This window comes from Nomascus leucogenys, chromosome 21 (assembly GCF_006542625.1).
Source record: "Nomascus leucogenys isolate Asia chromosome 21, Asia_NLE_v1, whole genome shotgun sequence".
NCBI classification, from domain to species: domain Eukaryota; kingdom Metazoa; phylum Chordata; class Mammalia; order Primates; family Hylobatidae; genus Nomascus; species Nomascus leucogenys.
Genome location: NC_044401.1, coordinates 1,389,761 through 1,411,852, shown reverse-complemented (window position 1 = coordinate 1,411,852; position 22,092 = coordinate 1,389,761). Strand labels below are relative to the sequence as shown.

At 39.9% G+C, this 22,092-nt stretch overlaps 1 protein-coding gene across 2 annotated transcripts in view; it reads right to left on the bottom strand.

Moving 5' to 3' along the window:
- The window catches only part of GSK3B (glycogen synthase kinase 3 beta), a 244,748-nt gene extending 223,820 nt beyond the window's left edge, over nt 1-20,928 (bottom strand). For both annotated transcript variants that reach the window (XM_003261870.4, XM_004091710.3), the window contains exon 1: nt 19,827-20,928. In XM_003261870.4, coding sequence (XP_003261918.1) covers nt 19,827-19,914 — 88 coding nt within the window. In that variant the 5' untranslated portion in view covers nt 19,915-20,928. The remainder of the gene's footprint in view (nt 1-19,826) is intronic.
- Between the last annotated feature and the right edge of the window lie 1,164 nt (nt 20,929-22,092).

Below are 22,092 nucleotides of genomic sequence, written 5' to 3'. Positions count from 1 at the left end.
GCTCACATCTATAATCCCTGCACTCTGAGAGAACAAGGCAGAAAAATTGCTTAAGCCCAGCCTGGACAACATACGGAGACCTCATCTCTACAAAAAAAATTAAAAAAAAAAAAAAAAAAAAAAAAAAGCTTGGCATGGTGGTGCGGGCCTGTAGTCCTAGCTAATTGAAAGACTGAGGCAAGAGCATCACCTGAGCCCAGGAGGTAGGCTGCAGTGAGCCACAACCACACCACAGCACTTCAGCCTGGGCAAGAGAGCAAGACCTCATCTCAAAGAAAAAAAGAAAAGGATAGAAGCTGAAGCTCAAAACTGATTTTGCAATATGGATTTCAACTACACTTTTTACCCATCTCTTACAGCCACTGTTTTATAGCTAGCCAGATCAGTTTTAAAAGCAAGGTATTTGCTCTTAAAATTTTTATTTTAAAATAAAATAAACTTTACTTATATATGACTGACAATTACTTTCTCCTCCATAAGTTAACACTACAAAAAGTAGAAGTTCCTAAGCCTTACCCTAAAAAACCTTAATTCTTCCAATTTCAGGCAATTATCTTATTTCCTTTCCAAATTATAAAGGCCATACAGTGGAGCAATTAAGAGAACAGGCTCGAAGTATGGCTATGCATCTTGCTGGCTGTGTAAGGCTCTGTAAGCCTCAGTTTCCTTATTTATAAATTCAATTTGCCTTAGAAGACTGTGATGAAGATTAAATAAGATACAAACAAGTTGCTTAAAATAGAGAATAGAAAAACCATGGAGAAAAACAATAAAACAAAGAGTTGGTTGTTTGAAAAATTAAAATCAACAAACCCTTAGACTACAGAAAAAGAGAGGGGTCCAAAATATACAAATGAGAAATGAAAGTGGAGACATTACAACAGATGCCTCAGAAATAAAAACAGTTGGCCAGGTGCCATAGCTCACGGCTGTAATCCCAGCACTATGGGAGGCAGAGGTGGATAGGTCACTTGAGCCCAGGAGTTCAAGACCAGCTTGGGCAACATGGCGAAACACTGTCTCTACAAAAAATACAAAAATTAGCTGGGCGTTGTAGCACATTTCTGTAGTACCACTCAGGAGGCTGAGGTGGGAGGATCACTTGAGCCCAGGATTGAGACTGCAGTGAACATACATCGCACCACTGCAGTGCAGCTTGGGTAACAGAGTGAGGCCCTGTTGAAAGAAAGAAAGAAAGAAAGAAAAGAAGGAAGGAAGGAAGGAAGGAAGGAAGGAAGGAAGGAAGGAAGGAAGGAAAAGAAAAGAAAAGAAGAAGGGTCATGAGAAACTTTTTTTTTTTTTTTTTGAGACAGAGTTCCACTCTGTCACCCAGGCTGGAGTGTAGTGGCACAATCTCAGCTCACTGCAACTTCCACCTCCCAGGTTTAAGCGATTCTCCTGCCTCAGCCTCCTGAGTGGCTGGGATTACAGGTGCGCACCACCATGCCCGGCTAATTCTGGTCAGGCTGGTCTCGAACTCCTGACCTCATGATCTGCCCATCTCGGCCTCCCAAAGTGCTGGGATTACAGGTGTGAGCCACCACACCCAGCCCTGAGAAACTATTACAAACAATTATATGCCAACAAACTTGATAACTTAGAAGAAAAGAATACCTAGAAAAGTACAACCTGCCAAGGTTGAATCAGGAAAAAATAGAAAACCTAAATAGACCCGTAACAAACAAAAAGATTGAACCAGTGGTAACCTCCCAACAAAGAAAAGGTCAGGACCAGATAGCTTCACAGCTTAATTCTACTAAACTTTTCGAGAATACAAATACTATTTAAACTCTTCCAAATAATAGAGCTGTAACACATTTGATAAGGCCAGCATCACCTTGATACCTAAGCTAGACAAAAACATTACAAGAAAATAAAACTACAGGCCAATATTTCTGATGAACACTGATGATACAAAAATCCTCAATAAAATATTAGCAAGTCAAATTCAACACATCAAAAAATTACACATCATGATCAAGTGAGATTTATATGGGCATCCAAAGCTGGTTTAACATACACAAATGAATCAATGTGATATATTAAGAGACTGAAAGAAAAATGACACAATCATATCAACTGACAGAAAAAGCATTCAACAAAGTTAAACTTTGTTGATAAAAACTCTTTAACAGTTTAAATATAGAAGGCAAGTTCTTCAATATAATAAGGCCATCTATGAAAAACCCACAGCTAACTGCATAATCAATGGGGAGAAACTGAGAACTTTTCCTCTAAGACTTGATACAAGGCAAAGATGCCCACTCTGACCACTTCTACTCAACAGAATACTAGAAGTGCTGGAAGAGCTTGTCTAAATCAAGAGCATTTAGACAAGAAAAAGGAAAAAAAAAGTTAACCAAATCAGAAAATTATCTCTATTTGCAGATGGCATGATCCCATATATAGAAAACTCCAAAGACCACACAAAAAACTGTTAGATTGAATAAATTAATTTAGTACAGTTGTAGGATATAAAATCAACATAAAAAATTCATGGCACTTCCATACACAAATAATGACCAAGCCGAAAAAGAAATTAAGAAAACAGCCCCATTTGTGTTAGTATCAACAAACAAAATACTTAGGAATAAATTTAACCAAAAAGTTGAAAGACCTGTACACTGAAAACTAAAACTACTGATGAAAGAAAATGAAGAGGACACAAATAAATGGAAAGAATTCCATGCTCATGGATCAAAAGAATATTGTTAAAATTATCATACTACCCAAAGCAACATATAGATTCAACACCAATTCCTATCAAAATCCCAATGGCATTCTTCACAAGAGTAGAAAAAGCAATCCTAAAATTCACATGGAACCACCAGACTCTGAACAGCCAAGGCAATTCTGAGGAAAAAGTAAAAGTTGGAGGCTTCACGCTTCCTGAGTTAAAATTAAGTTACAAAGCAACTATAATCAAAATAGTTTAGTACTGCCATAAAAACAGACACACAGACCAGTGTAACAGAATAGAGAGCCCAGCAACAAATCCAAACATAGACAGTCAACTAATTCTCAACAAAGGCACCAAGACAACACAATTCTTCAATAAATGGTGTTGGGAAAAATGGATTTCCACATGCAAAATAATGAAACTGAATCCTCATCTTACACCAGACACAAAAACCAACTCAAAATGGATAAAAACCTAAACATAAGACTTGAAGCCACAAAATTTCTAGAAGAAAACATAGGCAGAAATCTCCTTGACACTGGCCTCAGCAATGACTTCTTCCATGACACCAAAACACAGGAAACAAATGTAAACATAGATGAGACTACATCAAACTAAAAAGCTTCTGCACAGCAAAGGAAACAACAAAATAAAAAGACAACCTACAGATTGGGAAAACATTACTGGCAAACCATATATCTGATAAGGGGTTAATATTCAAGATTTATAAAGAGATCATACAACTCAACAGCAAGAAAACATATAACTCTATTTAAAAATGGGCAAAGGAGGTGAATAGACATTTCCCCAAAGGTGACATAAAAAACGGCCAACAGGTATATGAAAAGGTGCTCAACATCACTTATCCTCAGAGAAATGGAAATCAAAACTATGATAAGATACCACCTCACCCCTGTTAGGATAGCTATTATCAAAAAAATAAAAATAAAAAATAAGAGATTAAGTGTTGGCAAAGGTGTAGAGAAAAGAGAACCTCTGTACACTGTTGGTGAGAATGCAGATTAGTGCAGCCACTTTGGAAATAGTATGCAGGTTTCTAAAGAAATTAAAAATAGAACTATCATATGACCCAGTAATTACTCTTTGGGTATATACAAAATATTATGAAATCATCACTTTGTAAAGATAACTGCATTCCCATGTTCCCTGCAGCATTATTCACAACAGCCAACATATGGAAACAACCCTAGGTGTCCCATCAGTGGACGAATGGTTAAACTTCAGTGTGTGTGTATATGTGTGTGTGTGTGTGTGTACACACACATATGGATGGACCTGAAGGACATTAACTGAAATAAACTATGCACAGAAAAAAAAAAATCATGATCTCAATTATATGTAAAATATTTTTTCAAAAAAAGGTCAAATATACAGAGATAGAGAATAAACTGGTTAGCAGAATTTGAGCAGGGCAGGAAATGGGGATATGTAGGTCAAAGTACAGGAAGTAGCAAATACCTGGGATAAACATGTCAAAAGATCTAATGTACAACATGAAGACTATAGTTAATAATATTGTATTGTATCTAGGCTTTTGTTAAGTGTTGAGAAGATTACAATTGCTCTTGGTAGGGGCGAGGGAGAGGGGGCGGGTAAATATGTGAGATGGAGATGTTAATTTCTTTTACTATAGTAGCCATTTTATTATAATATGTATCATATTAACATCATGTTGTATATCTTAAATATACATAGTAACATTTATTTTAAATTAATTGCTTACTAGTGTACAATGACATGGTAAGTACTCAGAAAATTTTCTTCCTTTACTTCAAGTCTGGAGGGCCTGGGATCAACATCTGGAACCTATTCCCTACTAAATGTAAGGCCCCGGAATAAATCAATTAAAAAAATATATATTTTTTAACCTCACTTTTTTCTAATTAGCTTCTTCCCCCACCCCAACTCCTATGGTCCACAGCAGCATTTCTCACCTCTTTCCTAGACTTTAGAAAGTCTAGGCTTTCTCAGCTATATGTAAGAAATTAACACACAAAAAAAGATGTGTTTTTAATTAGATATAACGTGAAATGCATTTTAAAACAATTTCCTACTCCTAAATAAATACTGAAAGCCAACAAGCTATACAACTTATATTGATACCATAACTCACACAGTGCAGGCAGGCAATCTCCTGTCTCTGGCTCTTCTCTTCTAAGGACCCAGGAATTGGCCCACCTGCTCCCATTTTGGAAGTCATGACAAATACGACAAACACACCCTTTGTTTCTAAGTTCTCCCTCTCCAATGTAGAGCAGAAATATCAGAAATATCATACTAGAACTTCTCCTCTTTTTTTTTTTTTTTTTTTTCTGAGATGGAGTCTCGCTCTGTTTCCCAGGCTGGAGTGCAAGTGGCACGATCTCAGCTCACTACAACCTCTGCCTCCGGGATTCAAGCAATTCTCCTGCCTCAGCCTCCCGTGTAGCTGGGATTACAAGTGTGCACCACCATGCCCAGCTAATTTTTGTACTTTTAGTAGAGACAGGGTTTCACCATGTTGGCCAGGGTGGTCTCAAACTCCTGACCTCAGGGATCTGCCCGCCTCAGCCTCCCTCTGGGAGGAATTACAGACGTGAGCCACCGCACCTGGCCTGTCTCCTCTATCCTTTCAAAAAGCACAGCTCTTCTTTAATTTTCTACAGTCTGCAGGAAATTACACACACACACACACACACCACACACACACACACACACACACACACACTTTTTTTTCTTTTTGAGACAATCTCGCTGTCTCGCCCAGGCTGGAGTACAGTGGCGCGGTATCAGCTCACTGCATCCTCTGCTTCCCAGGTTCAAATGATTCTCCTGCCTCAACCTCCCTTGTAGCTGGGATTACAAGTGTGTACCATCATGCCCAGCTAATTTTTGTATTTTTGGTAGAGACAGGGTTTCACCATGTTGGCCAGGGTGGTCTCGAACTCCTGACCTCAGGGATCCGCCCACCTCAGTCTCCCTCTGGGAGGGATTACAGACATGAGCCACTGCACCTGGCCTGTCTCCTCTATCCTTTCAAAAAGCACAGCTCTTCTTTAATTTTCTACAACCTAACAGGAAATTACACACACATACACACACACACATTTTTTTTCTTTTTTTTTTTTTAAATAAGTAGACTACTGCCACAAGTAGATACATATTAAACATTTTTTTCTTTTTGGGACAGTCTCACTTTCTCGCCCAGGCTGGAGTGCAGTAGCGCGATATCGGCTTACTGCAACCTCCGCTTCCCAGGTTCAAACGATTCTCCTGCCTTAGCCTCCCTAGTAGCTAGAATTATAGGCGCCTGCCACCGTACCCGGCTAATTTTTGTATTTTTAGTAGATATGGGGTTTCACCATGCTGTTCAGGCTGGTCTCGAACTCCTGACCTCAAGCGATCCACCCGTCTCAGCCTTCCAAAGTACTGGAATTACAGGAGTGAGCCATTGCACCCGGCCTATATAAACATATTTTTTAAAGGCCTCAGAGTCTCTCAGTAAAAGTTATTCCTGATGTTCAACTGAATTTAAATAGAATTATACCTTGTTCTTTAATAATCCTCTTGGTTCAAGAACATAACAAGTATTTGCTACTTACAGAGAAAATAAATTTCTTCCATGTCTGAGAATTGTACCCTATACCAGCCAAACATCTCACAATGCACACATTTAATCACAGAAGTAAATACCACGCTGATATGTGGAAAGCAATTTATTTTTCAAAACCAAATACAGAAAGTCATATTCTACCACTATTTAAGAATTTGTATTATGGCCAGGTGAGGTGGCACACACCTGTAATCCCAGCACTTTGGGAGACCAAGGTGGATGGATTGTTTGAGCTCAGGAATTTGAGACCAGCCTGGATAATATAGCAAAATCTCGTCTCTACAAAAAATACAAAAATGAGCCAGGCATGGTGGTGCACTCCTGTGGACCCAACTAATGTGGATGCTGAGGTGGGAGGATTGCTTGAGCCCAGGAGGTTGAGGCTGCAGTGAGCCAAGATCACACCACTGCACTCCAATCTGATCAACAGAGAAAGATTCTGTCTCCAAAAAAGGTGGGAGGAGAGGGAGGGAAGAAGAAGACGGAGGAGGAAGGAAGAAGGAAGAAGGTAGAAGGAAGAAGGAGAAGACAACGACACTCTTTCCTCTAATAAAAAAAAAAAAGAAGTTGTATTATTTAGCAATAGAAACCCTATTGTTTATTAATATCTCTCACCCTCTCTGGGAAAGCTCTAGAACTGACATACTAATATATCAAACAAACAAACATCATCTTAAAGACCCAAAAAGAGGTCTTGTAAAAATTAGTTTTGGCCAGGCGCAGTGGCTCATGCCTGTAATCCCAGCACCTTGGGAGGCCAAAGCATCCAGATCATCTGAGGACAGGAGTTTGAGACCAGCCTGGCCAGCATTGTGAAACCCTGCCTCTACTAAAAATACAAAAATTAGCCAGGCGTGGTGGTGGACACCTATAATCCCAGCTACTGGGGAGGCTGAAGCATGAGAATTGCTTGAACCTGGGAGGCGGAGATTGCAGTGAGCCAAATCACACCACTGCACTCCAGCCTGGGCAATACAGCAAGACTCAGTCTCAAAAAAAAAAAAAAAAAATTACAGTTTCACAACTCCCCCACAATACAATTACATACCTAACTACATCCATGACGAAAAGACTTTTCATATTTAAATATTGTGTGTTTACTTTATTCTTTTGCAGAGTAAGCTACTTGGTGAAAGGAAAGAAATTGAACTGTCAGGTTTCACTGTTATAAATCTCTCTTCAGTCCTTACCCACTCCAAATAAAATAATGTAAGAGGATACCATAGTAGCATCATAGGCTCAATGTTTCAAAGGTACTGTGCTTACCAACCAGTGCAACCTAGCACCCAAGTCCTTTCTTTCATTCAGTCATCCGTCCAAAGATTCCAGAGCCACTCAGTGCTAAGCACACAATGCAACAGAAGTGTCTGTATACTCTATGTCTCCTTCCTTGCCCTACTATCATTCCTTCACATTTAAGAAAAAAAAAAAAAAAAAACAGGGCCAGGCACGGTGGCTCACACCTGTAATCCCAACACTTTGGGAGACAGGCGGATCACGAGATCAGGAGATAGAGACCATCCTGGGCAACATGGTGAAACCCTGTCTCTACTAAAAATACAAAAACTAGCCGGGCATGGTGGTGCATGCCTGTAGTCCCAGCTACTGGGGAGGCTGACGCAGGAGAATCGCTTGAACCCCGGAGGCGGAGGTTGCAGTGAGCCAAGATCACACCACTGCACTCCAGCCTGGCAACAGAGCGAGACTCCATCTCAAAAAAACAAACAAACAAAAAACAAATTTAACTTCTTATAGCAAAACTTAAATGTTCCTAGAAACATCAGCAATAGCTTGGTGACCTGTAAACTGTCATACCACTAGACACCATATCACATGACAAACTGCCTTCAACTAGAATATGTACTAAGTGACTCAATACAAAAAGGACTGTGCTCCACACTGCAGAAAATACAAAGATGCATAAAATATTTTTATGTCATGTTGGAACTTATGATCTCCTATGGAGAAACAAGACACATTAACAAGAATACAAGGAAGAACATTAGAAGGGCCACAGAGAGTGCTGAAGGAGTTATATGAAAGTGAATTTCATGCCTTGAGGTAAGCGCGAATGACTAAAGAGGTGGCATTTGAGACTGAAAGCCAGCTGAGGTCTTTGAAACAGCAAGGGGAAATAACACATGACAAAGAATATTTGCATCAAAAAAATTCCACGGGGGCCAAGGCAATCATGGTAAGGACAACATCTAATTATCTTAACAGCAAAAATTTCAATACCTGTTTTAACAGTTTTACTAAAATAAGGGTGGAAAGAATCACTATCCACCCTACAGCAAGCTCCCTTCTGAAAAACGTAACAATTTTCAACCTCTTTTAAATTTCAAAATAAGCTGAAAACATGATTAAAAACAAAGGCATAAATCAATGAAGTGTTTTTAAACCACACACACCTTTTCCATTACTTAAGAAGAACAAAAATAATATAATTCCTGGACAGAATTCTAAGCCTGCACTATCCAATACAATAACCACTATCAACATGTACCTAATGAACACTTGAAATGTGGCTAGCCCAAATTAATATGTTCTTTTTTTTTTTTTTTTTTTGAGAAGGAGTCTCACTGTGTCGCCCAGGCTGGAGTGCAGTGGCACAATCTCAGCTCACTGCAACCTCTGCCTCCCGGGTTCAAGCAATTATCTGCCTCAGCCTCCCCAGTAGCTGGGATTACAGGTATCCGCCACCACGCCCAGCTAATTTTCGTATTTTTAGTAGAGACGGGGTTTCACCATCTTGGCCAGGCTGGTCTTGAACTGACCTCGTGATCCACCCGCCTTGGTCTCCCAATGTGCTGGGATTACAGGCATGAGCCACCACGCCCAGCCCCCAAATTAGCATGTTCTTTAAGCGTAAAACACTCACTAGGTTATAAAGATTTACTACCCAAAAAAAGAATGTAAAATTTCTCAATAATTTTTATATTCATTACATCTTGATATATTATTAGTTTGGATACACTAGGTTAAATAAAATATATTACTAGAATTAATTTCACTTGTGTCTATTCTTCAAAGTGGTTCATAGAAAATTTAAAATTACATACATAATTCATATTTTGGGCTTATATAATACTTCTTCTGAATAGCTCTAGTCTAAACAATTACTTAATATTAATATTTTTCAGATTTTTGTACTTGCCTCATGTTGGCATGGTAATCACTTGATAAAATGATACAAAGTAACCTTCCAACATCTGTTTCTCAGTATCTAGATAATGCAAGGGTAAGGATATCTGCCCAAAAAGTATACAGCTTCTTAACTGCCCTTTTGGAACAAATATGGAAAAAAACAATGAACAACTTTTCCAGGTATATTTATCAAACAGTTATCAGATAAGAACTACTCAACAAACAAACAAATCGTGGGATTTCCATACAATGAAATGTTATTCAGAGATATGGGATCCAGGAAACTGGAGAGCCAACCCTGAAGAGCAACGAAAGAAGTCAGAGGATGACAGCTATACAACCGGGCCTGGAGAACAACCAGATCAGATCCCAGCAGTTGGACGAGGGCTCCAGGAAAAAGGACACTCCAGGAAAAGAAAGGGGCAGGAGGCAGGTAGAAATCCAGAGAATGTCTGATAAATTGGTATATTTGGGGGGAAGAATTGAGATTATAATTATTACAAACAATATTTAAAAAAAGGAAAGAAAATGGCAACAATAAAGTCTAAAAAGATTAAAAGCAAAGGAAAAAATGTGACTGTCACTTTGAAACAGCTTAGTAGCTCCTTAACACGTTAAACAGAGAGTTACCATATCACCCAGCCATTCCACTACTTAGGTATATACCCCAAAAGATCTGAAAACGTATGTCCACACAAAAACTTGCACACAAATGTTCACAGCAGCATGTTCATACTAGTCAAAAAGCAGAAACAACCCAAATGTCCATCAACTAATAAACAAATCATGGGATTTCCATACAATGAAATGTTATTCAGCAATAAAAAGGAATGAAATACTAATACATGCTATAACATGGGAGAACCTTGAAGACATTATGCTGAGTAAAAGAAAACAGTCATAAATGGCCACATATTACATAAATCTATTTATATGAAATGTCCAGAACAGGCAAATCTATAAAGACAGAGAGTAAATTAGTGGTTGCCTAGAGCTGTGGGGAAGGGTAACATAGGGAATGACTGCTAATGGGTATAAGCTTTATCTCTGAAATGATAAAAGTGCTCTAAAATTAGATGGTTGGGATGGTTACACAAGTCTATGAACACCTGTGTACTGAAAAAATGAATGTTACGGTATGTGAATTATATCTCAATAAAGCTATTCTCATAAGGAAATGTGATCACTGTATACTACTTGTTTCTACATAGAATACCGTTCCATGTCTACATACTGAGAATAATTTGAATAATAATTTAAATAAATAATAGTTTTTAAATAGTGGCATAATTATATCAGTATGAAAGCAAAAGGGAGATGGGCATGACAATAAATGATGTCTACCACAGTAAGACAAAAAAAATAAAATTAATTTTAAGAAATAGATAAAAAGCACATAATTAAAAATATGACAAAAACTACTAGAGGAAACAGCTGTCATAGCCAATGTTGCTTCTAAGAAGTAGGACTGGAGGACAGATGATTTTCCATCATAAGCCCTTCTGCACTATTTGATTTCTTTAAATCATATATTCCTTTATAAAATTAATTTTTATTCAACAACTAAGGGGTGCTTGATTTAGGAGCAGAATGAAACCGTATGCTCTTAAAGAGGTAAAAGGCACAGGCTTCATTGAGATTGACGCACACTGCGCCTCTGATCTCTCAAGAGAACAGGTTTTCTCATCTAAGATGTTAGAAAAATAGAAAGTTAAAAAATTATCCTTTGTCTTTTTCTTTACCATGAAATAAACATCTATTTTAAATGTGCTATTAATTGTTCATTGGTTAAGACTACTAACATTTTATCTCTAATTGCCACGAGAGGAGCTCTGTCATCTTTGCACTTATTCTCCAACTAACATTTAGAGAAATAAGTATTTACTAATTTAATAGGTTAAAAAATAGCAATTTTCTAGACTTACTGAATTTTTTAATTCTAACACTTCTGCTAAGGCTATTGTTAATTTATGTATGTATACACAAAATGCAAGTCTACTATAGAAATCATTAATCCGTAAAGATTCAGGATACCTATGAAAGGACACATAAGAAATTGTAATGCCAGTGGTCTCCAGGAAAGAAAACTTGTTGTTGCAGAGGAGGAGAGAAGACTTCACTGAATATCTTTAAAATTTTGAACCATGTGAGTAAATAACATTTTTTAAAATTTAAAGCAAAATAGGTAAATAAAACATGCAATTATCTGGCACACTGTACTCAATAATTACTGCTGTTATTACCATATATTATGAGAATATGATATACACTACGTTGCTCTTCTATATACATGTAATTATATCTTACTATTAAAACTCTACCAACTCAAAGCTTCCCCCTTTCCTTCATAATTTATGTGTAGAATGTGAAAACCCTGAATTCCACTAGGGTAAATGTCCCTGCAAATACTATCAGTCTGATGTCAGACATAATTCCAGTACCTCCAACTCTTCAGGTGCTCACACCACATACTCAAAATCTAGCATTAGAAATTCAATTGACTCAATAACTTCAACATAAGTCATGAAGAAAGTGTTAATCAATTAAAAATATTAACTGATTTTGCTGCACTTTGCGAGGCAGAGGCCGGCAGATTGCCTGAGGTCAGGAGTTTGGGACTAGTCTGGCCAACATGGTGAAACCCCGTTTCTACTACAAATACAAAAAAATTAGCGGGGAATGGTGGCATATGCCTGTAATCCCTGCTACTCAGGAGGCTGAGGCAGGGGAATTGCTTGAACCAGGGAGGTGGCGGTTGCAGTGAGCCAAGATTGTGCCACTGCACTCCAGCCTGGGCGACACAGCAACATTCTGTCTCAAAAAAAAAAAAAAAGTATTAACTAATTTTATAAAATAACAGGAAGCAGACAGTGTTGCATTTAAATAAAATACCTTTCCTTGGAAAAAAACCTAAATCACCCAACCTTTCTAGTTATATTAGCCAATTAAGCCCCTAAGAATTTCTCAGACCTCCAAAAGAAAAACTACTTTGCCACTATCACCCTTTTTCTTCAGCCTAACAATTAAGATACCCAGCTTTTCAATTCTCATAGGCCATAAATGTATCTAGAAAAGTTCCTCTCTAAATAGCTATTCATAATTCATAAGAAAGCTTAAATGACTCCATGCAGTGCCTTCTAAGCAGTCCACAAACAAAAGGTACAAGCCAGCCAAAATCCAAGCAGCAATTCCATATATACTAAGGAGGAAAAAAAAAAAAAAGAAACAGTAAGACAACAAATCTTAAATCAGATAAAATTCTGCTGCTGAGTTAATAAATGTAGATGGACAATGGAAGAAAGTGTTGGAAACAATACCCTGGGCTAGCACACTAAAGACTTTAGTACCTTTATCCATACTGCTGAAATCCAACTAGAAGATGGTGAATCAGACAGAGATGACCCAGTTCTCTTCATCACTTCAGTGATCAACAAATTACAGATATTTTATGTAGTTTTATTTAGTTTTTAGATATTTTATGCAGAAGCCCAGGTTTCCAGAAGAGATTTTTCTGCCTCCTGCCTCTTTAAAAGAGAATTAATATTCTCGGATGGGTGCAGTGGCTCATGACTGTAATCCCAGCACTGTGGGAGGCTGAGGTAGGACTGCTTGATTCCAGGAGTTCAAGACCAGCCTGGGCAAGATGATGAAATCCCCTCTCTACAAAAACTACAAAAACTAGCCAAGCATGTTGGCGCACGCCTATAGTCCCAGCTACTGCAGAGGCTGAGGTTAAAAGATCACCCGAGCCCAAGAGGCAGAGGTTGCAGTGAGCCAAGACTGCGCCACTGCACTCCAGGCTACGCAAAGGCAACACGGCAAGACCCTGTCTCCCCAAAAAAAAAAAAAAAAATTTCTCTGGGTGAACATTTTGAACAATTATCAGAGTGATTTACCCTGGAACTGTATGAACCTACATACCCTACATACACTAAGTAATCCCAATATGCTTGTTTCCCCGAATCATCCATTCTTTTCAGTAGCATAATGCTTAATCAGTACCTATCCATTCCCCTTTGATCTGTGATTTCAAAAAAAACCAGACAACTCAATGAATTACAACTATATGTTAAATAATAACAAGGAACTGTTAATAAAACCCTGAAAACTAACCTATGAGCGAAGTTTATACTCCATTTGTCTGCAGATATTAGCTGCTCAGGGGCACTTCTGGTTTACTGTCAACTACCAGCCAATTCCAATAAGGTGAGATTCCAAATAACCCAATTCCACATTGATGCATAGCTGTTATTCTTCGGGAAAACTAAATTAGAAACACAATTTAGTTCAGCCACATGTGGTGGTTCACGCCTGTAATCCCAGCATTTTGGGAGGCCAAGGTGGGAATATCACAAGGTCAGGAGTTTGAGACCAGCCTGGCCAACATAGTGAAACTCCATCTCTACTAAAAATACGAAAAATAAGCCAGGCGTGGTGGCAGGCGCCTGTAATCCCAACTACGTGGGAGGCTGAGGCAGGAAAATCGCTTGAACCTGGGAGGCAGAGGTTGCAGTAAGCCCAGATCACGCCATGGCACTCCAGCCCGGGAAACAGTGCGAGACTCCATCTCAAAAAAAAAAACAAAGTGTACTTTTTATTACTGAATTGATTTGAAATAAGAATCAAGAAATTAACCTTAGACCATGTTATTAAGGGAACACGTTAAGGACTTGGCTTTGTGCTGCTGTTAACCATGGTACTCTGGAAATAAAAGGTTGGTTTGACAAAACTAGTTTCAAAACAAATACATCATTACTTCAAGTGATCAAACCAAAAATGCTAGGAAAACTATTCAATACAAAAAATATAAGATTTAATCACTTACAAAATTGGAACCTGCACATTGTTTGGAAGTTGTCCTCTCTTCCCAAAATATAAGCAAAAATGGTAAAGGGGATTATAAACTAAGAACCCAAATCGACTAAATTGTGTTTTTTGTTTTTTTTTTTAGAGACGGAGTCTCGCTCTGTCGCCCAGGCTGCAGTGCAGTGGCACGATCTCAGCTTACTGCAACCTCCGCCTCATGGGTTCAAACGATTCTCCTGCCTCAGCCTCCTGAGTAGCTGGGACTACAGGCACACACCACCACGCCCCCGCTAATTTTTGTATTTGTAGTAGAGAGGGGGTTTCACCATGTTGGCCAGGATGGTCTCGATCTCCTGACCTCGTGATCCGCCCGCCTCAGCCTCCCAAAGTGCTGGGATTACAGGCGTGAGCCACCATGCCCAGTGAACTAAATTGTGTTTCTAAATCTTATACCACATCAAATGCATTACAGACACAAGTATATTGGAATAATTTACAAAAAATGGCCACTATGTACTGAGTATTAGCTCACTTAAAAAAAAATAGAAAACTCAATAATGCAAAATGGAATAAATATTCCTTTTTTATATAAATTTAAACGTAGAAAACTTCAGGGAAAACAAACTGTTCTTCAACTCTACTCAGTTCCTTGCTGTTCTACTCACAGGTTTTTATATAAATATACATTTATACATTACACTCAACAAATTTCAAAAGCAATTTGATTTATATAACCAAGGATGATTTGTATAACTCAAGATAAAATGCCAAGAGTGCAACCTCCACTTTAATGAAAATGCTCTTCTTCTGAACAATGAAAATGCTTTTATTCTTGAAATCGGGTAAAACTCCCCTTCCACCACCACCACCCCACAAAAAAACAAAAAAAAATCAGCTAGAAAATGATAAACATTCCAACAAATTAATTTACTTATCATGGTGATTATGTTCTTAGAAGAACAATATCCGGGGAACCCGGTTGGTCCTGTTAGTACCAACACACACTCTTGTCTCACCCACACAAGCTTTCTGCCCCTCCATTCTCCATTATAGGGTGGAGCATCACAAGAGGCACCACAATCTCACATCCTGTCTGTCATCTCCATCCCTGTCTCAACCTCATGGGTCTTATTTAAAAGTATGGAACTGTGACAACAGGGTCAACATATGCATGTTTCACGGCCTTCTCTATGCGTAAAGTGCACACACAAATAGAGCTCTCCCACTCTTTAGACTCTGCTGCTAGAATAAAATCTCTGACTTTCCCAGCCTTGCTGTTTCTCCAAAATATTATCTCACACCTGCAACTCAATTCTAATATAAGGGATAGACAGTAAAGGGTGCCAAGTACTGATTTTCAGCTGAACTTTGCCAGTGAAATGAGAAGATGTCACCTCATTTTCTAAATGCAGTTCCCAATCAGCCATAAGGTGATCTGTGAATCTCTGGGTTCCCTTGAAGTTTTTCCTTTTGCCTGTGACTTACTGTCACTTCACAATTAGCATTCTACAGGTGCATGCAACAAGAAAGCATGCAATTCTTAAATATCTTAAATGTTTTACCAACTCTGGGGAAGTCGGGTTGGGAAATGACTGAAAATAAAGTTCTGGTTTTCAGTCTCACACATGAACTCTTTTCCACATTAACACAGGATTATCAAGAAATAGGCTAAACTCTAATAACCTAATTTTTAGATGTCATAAAGAGATTAAACTTCCCAGGAGAATACGGAAACTCTAAGTTGCTACCTACTCTTTGGCTTTAATCACCATATGACGTAATACTGCAGAATAATATGCAACTACTATTATTCTCTCTTTGCTAATAGAAATTTTGATCTAAAAAAGTTTTATATGAGGAAACAACTTAAGTGATAGACTTACTTTCATATTTCTAAATCTTATATTTAAGTATTAAACCTAAACAACTAGCTAAATTTTCTCCAACTGTACACCAAAAGGATTACTAATATTTTAACCAAAAGTGCCACAAACAGTCCCTTACTTTCCCTATTGAGTAAAATATCATGTGATTCTAAAGAAAAACTTTATAAACATTTATTTAATTACATGTAAACTTGGAAGTGAACAAAAATGAACATTGGTTTCACTATAGCAAGTAAAAAGTAGTATTTCAAATATACTGATTTAAATTTGGGATTAATGCCTAAACTCAACAAAAAGGGCAAAAAATACTTGTTATAAAATCAACTTTTAATTTCTTCTGGAGCCTTCACAAAGTGAAGGCTCTCAATACTTTATTCTTAGATAAATTTTGCATTTAAAATAATAGTAATAATCATTATTTATAAAAAACAAGTTTTAAGCATGTATCAAAGATTAATGGCTACATAAAATATCTAAAATGTTTCAGTCACAGTTTAGTCCAAAAAGTATTTTCATTGTTTTGAAATAAACCATCATGAAACTATTATAACCAGGTTTCAAGTGTGAGGCTTTTGAAGCTGTATATAAAAAAAAAAAAATTAGGACTTTGATGAAAAGCATTTAAATAAAAGCCCTTAGTTCACTGCTCCCAAATATAAATCCAACATTTTTAGGTGTAGAAAAATTAGAAACTGTGCAATTAACAGACTAGGAAGTCAAATATCATTGCCAGTAACTAACTGCTGTCTGAATTTCAAGGGAACTTATTGTATATTAAATTTTAAGAAAGTGAACTCACCTATCCTCTCACCTCAGCACTTTCTCAATTTTCCCATTACAATTAACAATATAACTCAGCAGTCAAGTCTTCCAGGCCAGTAACATCAGAATTTATTTTTAACTCTTGACTCCTTCACAAATATTCCACTTCAGTCCAGTATGAAGTTCTGCCAGTTCTTCATTCACACTGTCTCTCAAACTTGTTCCTTTCATCCCATTTTCACATTTTACTTTATTCCCTCATGATCCACAACATACCCTACTAGCTCCCTAAAAAGGCTCTAGCATCTCTCTACTATAATTCACTAATTCAACTGCAAAAATCATCTTACATCTTATTCAGCAACCAACAATAAATCCAGATCTCTTCTGAATCTCAATCAAACTTGTACAGAACCCCTCTGCCCTCCATCAGCTAACTTTCTCTTATTTCTCAAATTCCATCTGTTCTTATGTTCTTATTTAGGCCCCTTTAATTCAGATCTGCCAACTTGATTATTGTCTCTCATGCAAAACTCACCATCTTTGTTCCTTGCTACACTCCTTCCACCTAGACCTTTCATGCTTTTCTACCAGTTCAAGTTATCACCTTCTTTTAACATATCTTAATACACCTTGTCCGCAGGAAGTCTTTCCTCTCCCAACCATCAGTCTCACCCCTTTACTCTTTGCCACTCTGAACAAATGATTCAATTTGTATTTTACAATCTTGCAGTCATCATGCTATTGTTTTAATTTTTTTTTTCCCATAGCTTCCCTCTACAACTAAAAGATAAGCTTTTGAGAGCAAGGACTACAATTTCTTATGTCTGTTTTCAACAGGGGTTCCTTAGAATGCTAGCATCCTAACAAATGCTTAAAGACTCCCCTTTCTTTTAAATGCCTTTAAAGTCAAAGCTGTCAAAAACACATAATTAACACTAAGTTCCAACTTTTTAAATTCTAAACTGACCTATATGGTAATCGGCATTAAACATTTTCATCTATATATTTTACAAGAGTTACTCCATCCTTAGTATCTGTATTATCAAGAATTCAAGAGTCATTTTCAAAGAAAATCCTGAAAAGAAAATGAAAAGTCCCAAAATGTAGCATTATAATCTAGCATTACAGATCTCTGAAATAAAGCTAATAAATCAATTAGCTGAAATTGACTGACTGGTTTTCAAACTATATTACCAAAATGTAAAACATACAAACACTCCAGTACCACAAGAGGCTCTTAAGTAGCTATTATAAGATTTGTATCATCATAGCTGAAAATTACCCCGGAATTTTAAAATATTTTTCAAATGACTCCATGAAGTGTTTAGAAAGCACGACCCTTCCCTGAAAGATGCATAATCAGCTTTCCTCTTTACCTACCCCGGCATTCTCTACTTGCAAGCCACCAGAAAAAAAAAAAAAAAATTAACTTTCAAAAATTATCTCCCATTCAGCTATTACCTAGACTATCCTGTTTCAGGCTAGTTCCCAAAGCCAACATGAATTGAAATCTTGAGTTCAACTAAAAGTGATCATTTTATGTTACCTAAGAATATAATCAATTTCACATAACATCACGTTTTGTGTGTGTGGGGGTTCTTAAAATCTCAGTTCTTTAGTTCTCTCAGTTCTTCTAGGCAACAAAATAATTTGTCTTTGCCCTCATGATGCCCCTCTTTCCCACAATAAGGAAACAATATAGATCCTTTTGTTAAATTCTGCAAGTATGTTTAAACAAGCTGTCATTAAATACCACATGAACTTCTCCATAAATAGAGATACACTGGAACATTAGATACTTAGTATATACTAAACACTTCAAGAGCATACTTTTCAGCGCAAACCCAGGACAAGAATAGTCTATCCACAACCCTGAACACAGCCCAAATATCCCTATTATTTCTAGGACCATAGCCATCTGCAAAAGCCAAAATGGAAAGGACTAAATCCACATTCTTCTAACTAAATCCACAGTTATCTAAATGTGATGGAAACTAACGCTAGAGTGTTTTAAATCGTCCTTTTTAAGGAACCCCCAAGAACATTTAACAGGTAATGAATGCAATAGCACTCCAAAATTGAACTTAAATATAGTGAGCCAGTGACAACATTTAACTTGGTATTTGGCACTATGACAAAACAAATCTCAATCAAAACTTGGGCCTATTAATACTTCCAAGTTAACTTTTGATTAAACATAAATTATACGGTGGCAGGTTGGTAATGTCAAAACAGGAAGGTTAAGAGAACACATCAAACCACTTATCCAATTGAACACAAATGCATAGAGATGTTACTGCTGCTAGGTATTTATTGGCTCCCACTAGTCCCTTCTAAAGAGAGAAATCAATGGCAGCCTCCAAATGTGAATGGTTACTGAGCAAGTTCATCCACAGATTAAGAACAAATATTATGTGCAGTCATACAAACAAGAAAAAAATGTTGGGAGGGTGGGACATTTAACGTCTCTATTAAGTACATCAAACTATGATTAACCCCTGAGACCTAAAATACCCTCTCATTCCAAATTCCATAAATTCTGCAAATGTGCATAATGGTTTATTAATCAAATTTTCTCCTTCTCTTTATTCTAAAGGATGGGCAAGTAAACACTGTCATCACTACTTTAACGTGGAAACACTCGAGCACTTGATGAAACTGACTACCAACAACAAGAAAAGTATAAGAAAGCAGTTTCAAATCGAATCATCCAAATAAATATATTATCTCAATTCAAGGTTAATGAGACCGGGGGAGGGGGTATGGGAGGAGTAAAGAGGCAGCTGCTTCATCCTTGACTGAAGACAGGTTTTGCCCTTTTCCATTGCCTGTTTATCAGGAGGTCTAATATTTTCAGATCCTGGTATTTCGAGGTTTCTTATTTTAAGGGCGAGGTGGAAAAGGGGTGTAAAATAAAATCAATACTCACTGCTAACTTTCATGCTGCCAAAAGCTGAAGGCTGCTGCACCGGCTTGCAGCTCTCCGCAAAGGAGGTGGTTCTGGGTCGCCCTGACATGATCACTCTTCGCGAATCACCTTTTCCTTCCTTCCTCCTTCTCTTCCTTTTGTCTTTATGTTGGGGTGTTAGGTTAATGATAAATGCAGCATTAAGTTCTCCCACAGAAGAAAAAGAAAATGACTTCGTCCTCTTGGCTTTTCACTCCTTTTGTATACTATAAAAAACAAAACAAGCGATGTATTTCTCCTTCAAGACAGATCGGCACGGATATTTAACATATAGATGATTTAGGGCTGGGGAAAAAATACAATTCTTTCCCCTCCCTTTCCTGGGAGGAGAGAAAAGAGGAGGCAAATCCTAAAAAAATATGTATCACGTGAAACGGGGGCAAATACTTGATTGAAAATGAGTACTTCGAATATTATATTTTCCTCGGGGATTTTTTTTCCGAGTCAATGAAGAAGGGAAGCGGCGGAAGGATCACGAGTCTCACGCTTGAAGAGAAAGGGGGATGGGTAAGAGGGAGGGAGGGAGGGAGGGGGTGGCTCGGAGATGCGACGGGGAACGCTGCAGCTCCGGCAGCTGCGGGATCCGGCGGGCTGACGGCGGGGGCCCGGCGAACTGGAGGGCGGCGGAGTCGCGAGTCAGTCAGAGGCGGGCGGTGGCGGCGGCTCCTCTCCTCATTGCGCCAGGAGCAGCTGCAGGCGGCGGCTGGATCCAGCGGCCATGGCGGCGGCGGTGGCGGAGGCAGCTCCCTTCAGACCCCAGACAGCGGCTCCTCGACTGCTCCCCATACGCCGGGGACATGGGAACCCGGCAACCGCTTCCGTCCCTCGGGGCCCCCTCCCCCGTCCGCGGCAACAGCTCGGCCGCCCTCCCGCCCCTCGGCTCTGCTCGGTGCCCGCTCAGGAAGTGTCCGCGCTTTGCCCCAGCCCAGAGCCCTGTCAGCGGCTGCGGGGCCGGCTCCTCCTCGCTTCCTTCCTTCCTTTGTCACTCGGCCCGGGCGGCGGCGGCGGCGGCGGCGGCGGCGGCACAAGCCCGCATTCGCCCGGGTCAGGGGCTGCTCTGTGTGAGGAGCGCTGTCTGCGCAGCCGCCTTGCACTTCCCCACTCCCCCTCCCCCCTCCTACTCGTCCTCCACCTCCTTCCTCCCCCACCCAGCCTTACACCGCCCAGCGCCCCGCCGCCCGCGTAACAGGCGTCTGGGAAGCGCCGACCGAGCTCCACGCTCGCCCGCTTCGGCTGGGAGCCGAAGCCCGAACGGAGCCAATCACGGACGTCGTTTGTTTGCGGCTCCTCCCGGAAAAAGCCGATCAGCCTGAGAAACCAATTACAAAGTGACGCTGGGAAACCACGCCCAAAGAGCGGAAAACGCCGAAGGTAGCCGAACGGAAAGGGTGAATTCGCCTTGTCCGGTGGCTGGCTGGAGGAGACATTCGACAATGGCAACAGTGGCCAGAGTCGCCGGCCCTTACGAAAAAGCTTGAAGAGTTGAGGACGGTGAAACCCAGAGACGCTGGTGAAACTGCACGGCTGGGCGCCGCCGCCGCTTTGTAATTGACTGGAAAACTCCGCTGGGAGCGTACCTCCCTCGGTGATTGGTGAAGAGAAGGGGGCTTCCGAGGACAGTCTGGCCAGTCAGGACTTCCCTCCCTCTCCAAGGTGGGGAGAAAAAAGCGAAGGGAGGGCGTCTATAAAGCGCTGTCTCATTGGCCTGAAGCTTAGGCGCTGGAGTTGGGGCAAAAGGGAGAGGGAGGGAGCCCGAAACTCGCGGCGGCGGCCAATCCGTTCTCACTGCCGTCCAATCGCAAGACCTAGCTGCAATGTGATTGGCCTTCGGCCTCGGTCCCAGGAGCGGAGAGATGCCTGACTCGGGGGTTCGCCTGCGGCCGCCTCCGACAACCGTGGAAGCCGCACACAGTTACCGCGGGCCCTCGGTGCAGCAAATCGGAAAGTGCTGCGGTCGGCAGCGCTGAGTTCTGAGCGCTCAAGCGAGCAGAGGGGTCGAGGGGCTCTCCCCACCCACAGGAGGCTCTTGGCGGGGCGCAGCCAATTCTGCGCGCCCAAGGCTCCCCTCTGCCCTGGATCGCGTGTGCCGAGTGTCGACCTCTTCCCCGAAAGGGCCAGACGGACCAAGGGGGCCTTCCCAGCCGGCTGCAAGCTCTCAGACGCTAAAATGGGAACAAAGCTTCCAGAAAGGCAGCGCCTTTGGGCGGCCGCGCCCCGCCCAGCCGCG